The sequence below is a fragment of the Etheostoma spectabile genome, chromosome 6 (assembly GCF_008692095.1).
Source record: "Etheostoma spectabile isolate EspeVRDwgs_2016 chromosome 6, UIUC_Espe_1.0, whole genome shotgun sequence".
Classification (NCBI taxonomy): Eukaryota; Metazoa; Chordata; class Actinopteri; order Perciformes; family Percidae; genus Etheostoma; species Etheostoma spectabile.
The window spans coordinates 26,992,057-27,003,383 of NC_045738.1; the positions used below are offsets into that span (position 1 = coordinate 26,992,057).

General features: G+C 42.2%; 1 protein-coding gene across 1 annotated transcript in view; it reads right to left on the reverse strand.

The window, feature by feature from the left end:
• The window catches only part of gask1a (golgi associated kinase 1A), a 42,220-nt gene extending 32,030 nt beyond the window's left edge, over positions 1–10,190 (reverse strand). Inside the window, exon 1 of the mRNA XM_032519531.1 lies at positions 9,978–10,190. Coding sequence (XP_032375422.1) covers positions 9,978–9,980 — 3 coding nt within the window. The 5' untranslated portion in view covers positions 9,981–10,190. The remainder of the gene's footprint in view (positions 1–9,977) is intronic.
• Positions 10,191–11,327: the final 1,137 nt, after the last annotated feature.

Below are 11,327 nucleotides of genomic sequence, written 5' to 3' on the forward strand. Positions count from 1 at the left end.
AACACTCTGTCATGATTGACAGGCCCAGAACTGTCAATCACATCATAGCCACGCCGATTTTAAAATCAACGAGACCGTAATTTCAAAATTGAACATCATTCTGTGTTGCAGAATACTTAGAACTAGCGATCGAGACCATAAACTCATTATGAAGATGTTTACTGAGGTAATAAATCAAGTGAGAAGTGGTTCATTTCTCCATAGACTTCTATAGAAACCGACCTCCTTTAGCAACCACGGGTGTCGCCCTCTGCAGGAATTCAGATAGAATGCAGGTTTAAGTTACTTCCGCAGTGGTTGCACTTTTCCGAACCGGATGCTCTGTCCATCAATATTAACGGTCTATGTGTGTGACCTTTGAGTGTGTATTACCCAAAAGGGAAATGTGAGAAAAGCAGGAATGTGGTGACAAAGAGGGAGCAGAGCGAAAAAATTCTGTTTATGCTGCACAAATCTGAATATGTAAGCGTTGGAATATGGAGCTTGTGTTTCCACTGGCTCACAGCAGAAATGGATCCACCCGAGGCCAATACAACTGTAATGTGCTCATAATTCAGTGCTGTCTTCGGAAAGTAATGCACAGCACGAGGAGAAAGCCAAAGCATATCACACAGTAGCCTGTCGCTGGCCAGCGTGGCTCGCTGTACACTCAGTGCAGGCTCTATAGAAGGAAGTGTGTTAATTTACTGACTGTAGAGTCAGGCTGTGTAGTACACAAAACATCCAAATAATAAAAGCTAAATAAAGCCTTTGAAAGAACTATTCATGAGTATTCCAGGGTTTGTGTTGGAAGAACCCTCTACAGCAACACAAAACACAAACTACTGACCTGCATGTTCAGTGGAAAGACAAACACCAGTAGAGGAAACAGAGAGCATCCCTATAACAAAGCTTCCTTTCATTCCAACTAACTGGAATCATGCCCCAACAACACAATCAACTGAAAGATGAAGGAAACAGTGCAGCTCCATTTCAATGTCCTGCTGTAGTGAAGCCGCTTCTCCTCAAGACAAGACGGATAAGGAGCTGCTCTCTCCCTCTCTGTCCTGCTTTTATGTGAATGCAGTGTGAAGGAATGTTTCACACCCTTGAGATGTCTTCCCCATCTCAGAGCCGTTTACAACATTCCCAGATCCGTTCAAGTGTGAAAGGATCCCAGTGGTCTTCCCCTGCACCAGCCTGCCTGTGCTGAGAGAATGCTACTGGAGTCCTGATGTGAGACTGGCTTTAACACACACACACAAGCGCGCACGTGCGCGCACACACACACACACACACACACACACACACACACACACCTGGCAGTGAATATGCCTATATCTAATGATTTCCACAGTGACACTTCCTGAAGAAGAGACCTTACACTGCTCTTCCTATTCCTGCCAGCTCTCTTTCTTCCTTTTCTTTAATTGTTCTTCCTTTTCTTCTGTCCCAACTGAGGGCTGTGGGGGAGGAATGCAGCATTAGGCCGAGACATGCAACAGGTGCTGCAGCTAACCTCAGGAGGAGGGGGGGAGGCAGAAAACTGTCTCATTACACCGAGATGGAGTGATAAGTCAATTTAAAGAGAGAAGCACATTGAGTCTGTCCAAAATATATTCATCTGACAGAATCCTGTGAGAAAGGACTGGATGCTGCTAAAACAGATCAGCTGGAAGTTTTCACAACAGCAACCCTAACAACCGTCCACAGGAATACCAAAGGTACTTTCTAACCCTCACCCTAACCCAAGATAGAGCAAAGCAACTAAAGCAAGTTGAGGAAGTAACTGTTGATTCATTTCCAGGTGTGTTTGAGTCTGAGGATGTGGAAAACCCATGAAAGATGAAAAGTAAGAGTCAATTTTTCCAGATAGCCTAATGCCTTTCCATGTCTCTACAAAGAAAATAATAAAGGAAATGGAGGGGAGGACGAAAGGTCCTCGGCTCACACAGCACAGCGTGTCATTGCTAGTTTCAGACCGGTGCAGTTGTGCAAATGCACTGCACCCATCCCATTGGTCTTAAAACAGGGTATGGTTAGGCGCATTGCTCCACTGACCAACAAAACTCTATCTCTATAATATATTCTATTATTAGTATTTAGTCTAGTATTTTCCTGCTATTCAAAGGGTGCATTCTTCAGATAGTAAGGGCTAGTGATGTGCCATCTAACTAGCAAAAGTGGAATTGTACATGCCCTAAAGGCACCTGCGCCATGCACTTCACACCATTCCTGTCCTGGTTGGACACAGAACTCAGGCGCAGAAACTGAAACTTTATTGAATAATGAAAGTCAATGAGACTCTGCGTTTGAAGCAGGCTGGGGTTGGCATTAGTGTTGTTGCAGACAGCGGACATGTTGGTTCTGGAGATAGCTGATTGGCAGAGGAGCTGCTCGGTCTGAGGCAAGACAGAACTGGCAGCAGATTCCGAACGTGAGTATTTTGTCGTAAACTAACAATCTGTCAGGGAGAGGTGGTTGATGAGCTGATGACTTCCAGGTGCGCTGATGAGTAACTTGTGTCAGGTGTGGGGGGGAGAGCAGCACGAGCAGGAGGGGCGTGTCCACATACTGTGGAGATTGAGAGGGAAAAACAGAAAACCAAACACAGCAACCACACGGCAAGCATTCAAAACCACCAGACTGCCACTGGGCGTGACACTTCCTTAAATAGGGACATCTTACTTCGTTTTAAAATGTCTGTATTTTCAATATAGAAGGGAAAGCATTATCCTGCTGTAGCTATAAGGTTTAAGTAAACTGAAAACTGTAGGCTAAGACTCATAGGGAAATGTGTGGATGACAGATTCTCCTTTAAATCATTAATCATCTAAACCATTTCTTCATTTCAATGCTGCAAAATGTTGATCTCTTAACTGTTTTTTAAAATTTTCCATGAACTGATTAATTATTCAGGTGATAAAATGTGAGGAAAGTTACTTTACTGCCAATTTGTTGCACCAATGAGACAGCTCAGAACTATACTATTAAAATCGCAGCTGTAGCAGAGGATGTGGTACTGATACAGAAAGCTACGATGGAATGAGGAAGTAAGCAATAAGGTAGTAGCCCAACAAAACACACACACACACACACACACACACACACACACACACACACACACACACACACACACACACACACACGAATGTTCCCACAGCTAGTAGAAAGAAACCTTACACTGCTCTTCCTGTTGAGTGCAATGAGAGCAGTCCTGGCTCTCCTGTCAGCACATTTCTCCTCTCTTCACTCTGTTATTGCAGAGTTTTTTTCTATAATATTTAGATAGGGTATTAGTTATGTCCTATTGATAATATTTCTGTAATACTAATTTTTTGTCTTGTTGCAATTGTCTTTGTCCAGATATGTTCACCAGATGCTCCCATTCCAAGACACTAGAGACCAGGACCAGATTGCAGACGAGTTGCTGCACCACCTGAGGCTGCAGGACACAGACAGCTCTGACACTGGTTGGAATAAGGGAGGAAGAGGAGTTCCACTGCATAAACATGGGCTGTGTCTCAAATCGCGCACTTCCCTTAGTGCACTTACAGAAGTCCAACTTCATGCACTACGTACTGTCTTGCATAGTGCGTAAATTTTGACAGAGAGTGTTGTCTCAAATCGCGCACTTCCATGTGCACTTACCGAAATGACGATCACATTTCATCCCTTCTTCTTTGTACAATTGGGAATTTCACCAGGAGACGCATCCAGTCTGCTGCTTTTTTTCGCGAAAAATAATTCCTACTTGTTTTTGATATTTTAACAAATAAATGTGTATATTTATTTGCTCCGTGTCACGCCAGGATGACATTGCGACACCGCCGTCATGTCACCCCCCCATTAGCTTCAAACAGTACACACAACTGTATCGTATTATTCGTTCTTGTTACTGACTCTTATTCATTAATTATACCCATTCTTTGCAGCACTCTTTTAGTATATACTTATTTCTGCTCTAAAAAATAGTAAAGTAATATTCATTCATTACGTTACTGTCCATTTAATGCTCACGGTTTCATAGGACACTGTTGCCCATAGATAGACTGTTGTTATGAAGCATTACCCCTTACAACTTACTATAGACAACCATCATTACATCTTTTATAGAAGTTGTATTTTTGTTCTAAATGGTCTTCATACAGTGACATACATTAGTGAAAGCAGAGGAACAGAATTGACATTTAATAGACCCATTCCTTCATATTCATTATATGTTTGCTACAGTCTGCAACGTGTATACAAAAGATAACAAAGTTAAATACTTTTAATATAATTTTATTTAAAAATGTGCTTGTAGTTCTGCAGGCTCCCCCCCACCGTAGCTATTCTGATGGGACAGGGACATGAGGGGGATTCCAGACTCTCCAGGGATCCTTCTACGGTCTGATGGCATCGTCACCCCTAAAGGACGGACCTCTATTCCTCGTTTGTCCCTGAAGAGACGGTTATGCGGATACTACTCAGGGGAGGCAGTATATACAGATATACATCAGGTGGAGGCAGAAACATGGATACGTTTTAACATTACGTCACTGTTAACGTTACTGCATCAGCTGATCGCTATTTTGCTGAGCTAACGCTCACGTCGGATTATGTACACTTGTTAAGATCATACATCTAACACTAAAATCGTCTACAATGGGACAAAAGTTTAACACAATAACAATATACTACACAATGTAACGTTAGCTTATAACTTATTTGCCATATGGGTTAAACTGCCGCTGTTAGCTAACTAGTTGGCTTGCTAGCACGTCAAATTACGGTACTATAAACGTTATAATTCGTGGTACAAAAATGATTATCGACTGTAAAATAACCAATATTATTTACAAGTGGCTTATATGTATAGCAAAAAGACTCACGTTCAACTTTGTATTGCTCCGTCGGTCTCGCTATCGCGTCTTCGGCCGCCGCTGTCAAAATTTTTCAACGTTGTTAGCTCCGCCCATTCGCTACGTGCCAAGATGGCGACCGTTGAGTGTGGAAAGTGTCCATCCATCTACACTTAACTTTGTGACCGGTTTGAGTGCACCATCCGGGTATTTTAAGTACACTTCATTTGACCGCACTTCGACAATGTGAACGCACTATGTACTCAAATAGTTAGTATTTAGTACAGAAGTGCGCGATTTGAGACACAGCCCTGGTATGGGTACACTTGAGTAAGCAGAGGAGCTGTGTTAATTAACTCAAAAATCACACACAGGCCCTGATTGGTTGGGAGAATTCCCAGTGGGCCAGTCTGGATTTTTGGCTGCGAGTCGTGGTACTGGGTTGAAATCAAAGTTAAGATATATCATGGATGCCGTCCCTGCTGTCTGCACTCGCATCCCACTCTTAATTGACAGAATTTATGTTTTCCTAAATTCTGTAAATTAAGAGTGGGATGCGAGTGCATACAGCGTCATTCACGCAGCCCACTAGAGTTCAGCCTGGTGGTTATGACATCATTGTGTTTCGACTCCTCAGTCCTCATACGACAGCACCTTGCTGCTAAGTTTATAACTAATATCTCAGTTGGTCAAAGTATTGATAGCACGCTTGGTACATATATATACATGAAATTGAGGTAAAAAGGTTCTATTTCTATAAAACAATAGGACAGTGGGTACAGTGGACAAATGTAGACCATTTATCTGTTTCAAACTGAAGCAATGACATGCTGGATTAAGTTTCCATAGTAATAAAATTCATAAGAAAGGTTTATAGATAGTCACAAACAGCATTCTAACAAATCCCTTCATATCTATGAGTTATTGTGTAGGCTATAATATCACTCCTATTAAAATTTTATATATATATATTAAGACAAACTATTTCATTTTTGACTTGCTCCCTTTATTACAATCGCATCACAATCGGTGGTAATTCATTTAAGGTTTGTCTTGCTCTTTATGTCTATGGACAGGCCTTTCTTAGTTATTTCAAAACTAAAATCCATCTGAATCATTTTCTACTGCCCTTGACTTCCAAACACTAGCTCAGAAAAAAAATAAGTGCTTCAAGCAGCCACAATCATCTTTTTCTGTTGAGAGTGCCAACCCAACCTCAGCTTGGAAAGTAAAAGCTGTGTTAAATAACTTTGTTGTGAGTGAACAGACTTAGCAAAGGAAAAGAGGATGCAGTGCTTTGTTCCCCATGTAGACTGAAGCCCACATATCAGATCTCAGCTGTGATAGGAACCGTTGCTCCATATGGCTACAATGGGAGTGCACATGTGGTTCAAGCTGTTCCCCATTGCACATTCCATTCTCCTAAGAGGAAAGTGCAGCATGAGAGTCAGAGAAGTGGTAGCCAAAAGAAAACCAAGGCTGACATTTCAAAAAAATGAGCTGACATACAAGAAACCCACTTCATTTGGGCAGTGACCAAATCACATCCAATTAATCCAGAATGAGCCCATAATAGCAGCCAGACCCACAGCCTCTTCACGTCCTAGTCCCTTTGAAGGCCAATATAATCCTGGTCTCAAAACATTGATGGGGTGGTGCAAAAAAAGGGTAGAGGTCTTTCAGTTATACGGAGATGTTCAAATTTTCTCCATAAAAATGTAATGGGAAACCTCATTAAAACAATTGTCCTAACCCACTTGGACTACTGTTAAGGAGTTTGGTCAGGTGCTGCCATATCAACTATGAAGAAATTGCTCAGAATAAGGTCTAACTACTACTATTGGCTGTCTATTACTAAGGTGCCCACTCAGATCAAGTGTTGATGTAATGCATGGCTGTCTATCCTGGTTAAGTGTAAGGAATAGATGAACTGCATCATTAATCAACTTTATGAGAAATATTCTAGTAACTAAACAGCCGAGGGTCTTTGATCAGCATCTTAGTCTTAGTTCTGATGAACATGATTATAGCACTAGACATGCTATGGAGGGCAGATTCACATTACCTAAGGTAAAAACAAAGGGAAAATACTGTAGTGTGTATATAGAGCAATGATTAATTGGATTGCAATGCCTGGTCATGTCATTCAAGAACATAAAAAATCTCAATTCAAAGTACTACTTAAAGAACATCTCCTAGCTGAGCAACATTCTGTATTGGTTAGTACTTAAGGAATGCTGTTAGTATCATTGAGGGTGTTATGTGTGTATTTGCTTGGTCATATTATCAGTAATCCATATAATCTCTACATTCTGTGAATAATGTAAAGTAAGTCCTGTGTTATGTGCTGTGTTGAATGTTTTTATGTCTTGTATCATTTTGGATGTTTTCTTTTCAGTGATGTATTGATTGTTGTTTTTATTGTAATAGTATGCTTGGTAATGTAGAGCTGCACAACCTTTAGGTGGACTCCAGGAAGAATGGATGTGCTTTTGGTCCCAGCTAATGGAGATCCCAATAAATTAAAATCAAATGACTATGCAGGTCACCTAAAGATGCATCAGTGACATCACTTATTGGCTTGTGGACTGTTGTTTTGAAACCGCGAGTTGGCATTTTGGCCGTCACCATCTTGGTATTGTGGAGCCAGAAGTGACCATAATGGGACAAACGGGCTGGCCTGGGCAGGATGATGCTGTTTCTTTTAACCACTGCAGCAAGTCATCCAGGTAAAGGCCCTCCAGGTATGGTGCATGTCCGGCAGTACACAGAGTACACATCCGTCATGTCATTAAAACCTCCTTCTTTCACCTCAGCAACATCGCCAAAATCTGCTGAAAGACTTATCTGAAAGACGGCTTCATCTCCTCCCAACTGGACTACTGCAACTCACTTCTCTTTGGCATCAGCTCTACCAACATCAAGCAATTCCAACTGGTCCAGAACCTAGCCGCCCACCTCATTACCCGCTCCAAATCTTGGCATCACATCACTCCAGTCCTAAAACAAGTCCACTGGCTTCCCATCTCCCACCGGATCACCTACAAAAAACCTGGTCTCACCTACAAAGCCCTCCACCATCTGGAACTCCCTCCCCCAAGAGATCCGCACCTCTGAGTCCCTCGCCATCTTCCAGTCCCGCCTCGAGACTCATCTCTTCATCTCTGCCTATCTATAGCCCCACGCCCCCTCCATAGCCTCACACCTCCCTTCTCATTTGTGCCTGAATCTTGTTTTGCTTTGTTGTTTGGTTTTTTATTATCTTCCTAACCTGTAAAGCAGCTTTGAGTTTGTGAAAAGCGCTATATTAAAAAAAAGAGAATTAAAATAAAAAAGACCTGCTTACCCCCTCTGCTTGGAGAAACCTGGCCAGCAGTGTCAGAATAAATTTCTTTTGTACCAGTTTTAAACAGACAGACAGGTCACAGGCACCCATTGGCTGACTGACAAACAACGGCAACCTCAGGCACCACTAGTACACCACAAACTGTATTCAGCTCATTTTTTTTGCATTTAAATCCAGATTTTGCCCCATGCACCTTTCTTCTCTTACTTCAGATACTGTTCCCCTTCTATCTTTAGTTTTTTTTCATAGTCCGATATTCCACTGGAGGGGGGGGAAGAGAGAGAGAGAGAGAGAGAGTGTGTTGACTCAGCCTGGAGCTCCTCTCATTGCCATAATGTTAGGGAGTGTGAGGCTGATTTGGACTCAATCAGGGGGACCAGTTGGAGCCTGTCTAGCTTCTCTTCTCTCCACATGTACAGACACACAGACGTGCGCAGCACAGGAAGAGGAGAGCCCAGCTGAAAACACAAAGCCTGACTGTACTGCGGTGTTTGTGCCCAGCACTGATCCCAATGTGGGCCCCGTAACTGAAGAACAGTGGTAGTTGGATCTGAGATCTGTTGTGCTTCAGACTTAAAAGGTACCATAGCAGTGAATAAACGGCAGAAACATCTACATCTCAGTCCATCTGTTGCTTCCTTGAATGAAATGTGCAACGTCAGTCGGGACAAAAGCACATTCAGTGTCTGTTTAGTGAGAAACATGGCTAAACATGAGAAGAAAAGAGAAGAGAATGGGCAGAGAGGTTTCCATGTGGCAGCTGAACCCACAAGTCTGTCTGCTCGGCATGTGGAACCAATTAGAAATGTGAGACTACAGGGACGGCTGAAACACACATGATAGTTTGGAGATAGCAAAAGTTGCTTATTTTCAACATTGAAGAATGCAAGTGTCAGGCAATGTCAGTGATGTGTGTGTGTGTATATATATATGATATATATCACATGGAGTCACAGAGTGAGTGCATTTCCTTTTAATTTGTTATTTGAGATGACTAAAGTCCAGAGATAGGTTGACTGAGATTGTGACAAAATGCTTTATAGTTAATTCTTCTGTCCATTACTTTCTCATTTAATTGTTTCATCTGTAAAAACATCAGACGAATTTAGAAAAATGCCGAAAACTACTTTAAATTGCTTATTTTGTCCAACCAAAACACAGACATAAAGGTTTACAGTGATTTATATTGGAGGCTGCTACCAGACAATATTTTTGTTGCCGATCAACCCATTGATTAGATGACGAATCCTTTCAGCTCTAACAGAGCCCTTTTTATATGCAACACACCAAATGCTACGGATACGAGGCGCGTCCAGCTCCATTAGGAATCCAGCTGTTTAAAAGAGCTGAGACAATGTGTCTACTTCCCTACTCCGTTCATCATCATCCATCACCTTGGATGGACTCCACTGGATTAAACTAAGCTTAAACAGCAGGAAGTCATTAGTCATAGCAGAAAAATGCTGCTAAATATATAATAATATATAATATCACATTACTTTTAAGTAGGTCTACATTTGGCTGATCATACTTCTGCACTGTTGCTTCAGTCTGATGTGCTATGAATGAGTTGGACTTAGTTTGTTGTAACTGTATTTTCATTGAAAAGATCTGTAATTTGTATAATCGTGTTAAATAAACTCAACTTTAATCCATATCGTTCTGGTGTGATAGAGAGACTGTTACCTGCTGATATCAGCATGTCCAGGATCAGCCCGGGCTGCTGCAGGCTGGGGGGGGGGGGGGGTGGGGTGGGGGGGGGGGGGGGGGGGGGGGGGGTGGTGGTGTAGGCGTGAAAACGGGCTTACCATGGTTCATCTCCCCGGCCAGGACATTCCTCTGCAGCAGCTGGAAACATGTCATTTAACGCATTGACATTCCGTGGACCGGACCCTGGACCCTGGACCCTGGACCGCCGCTGGTCCTGAAGTTGTTGCAGCGCGCGAGCCCCTCCGCAGCTTTAGTTTTAAAAGTGTTCCCGCTGTTCACAACCAGCGGACTAAGTCCAGAAAACGGCTCTTCTCCTTCGACGCAACACGTCTATTGATCGACAGGCTGTCGCGAGCACAGCCCCCCCCCCCAGAGAATGCGAGCGCTGGAAAGCTGATTTCAAATTAAAGACCCCTGTTTTACGGAGGAGTGAAATAAAGAAGTGTTCCTCCTCCACACCGCCGCGGGAACAGCCATTTTGGGAGGGGTAATTCAACACTAATTTAAAACATCTTTCTCATCCCAAATGTTAAGGTATTATCTTATAATGGAAAGCAATCATAATGCCATGCAAGCAAACAGGAAAGAATCCCATCCCGTTTCTCAGTCCTCATGTCCTGCTGCTGCTGGGGACTGCATTGCTATATAATAATATACGGGTGAATACTTAAGCTGTTCCCCTATCCAGCACCCGGTAATAATTTAAATATCTGGGAGAGTCACTGGACTCTAACTTAACCTTCAAAAGTCATGTAAAAAGATCAGAATCAGGCCATTTATCAGTCTAAGTGCTGCAAGTATGTATCTACAATGATATTCTGACACAGTGAGAACACTTTTACAAAGTGGTCACTAACTTACATGACAACACTTAGACCTATTGAAGCACTCTTCAAGAGAGCCATTAAAATCACTGGAGCATACTGGAAATAAACAAACTACTGAGTTTGAGAATTTACTTTTTTAAAGTATGCCTGTTTAAGGCTATATATCACCGTGCCCCCTCCCCCACTAAATGACTTTTTCAAAGAATTGAGAGAGGTGATAGTACAAGGGCCTCCACCAAAGGGGACTGTGTAATACCTTTTAGGCCCACCACTTTTTGACAAAATGTTTTGTCAGTAAAGGGAAATAAATATTGGAATAGCCCTCTGTCCCACATCCATCAGTTGTAAAACTCATTTCAAATTTTGGCTTTTAGAAAACCAAAACTGGCCACACACATTTCACTATGTGTGACAATCACATGTTCTCTTGTATGTTGTTGTTAGTGTTTGTCTTGCCTCTCACAGTATGAGGGTGTTACATGCTTGGTACTGTTTTCATGTTTTTTTATTTTATGTATCTGCCTGTGGACAATAGATGAAAATTAGCTATGGTGCTCACTCAAGCATATTTATATTGTGTACTTATACTAATGCCCATTAATATGCACTGCCCCTATCTAA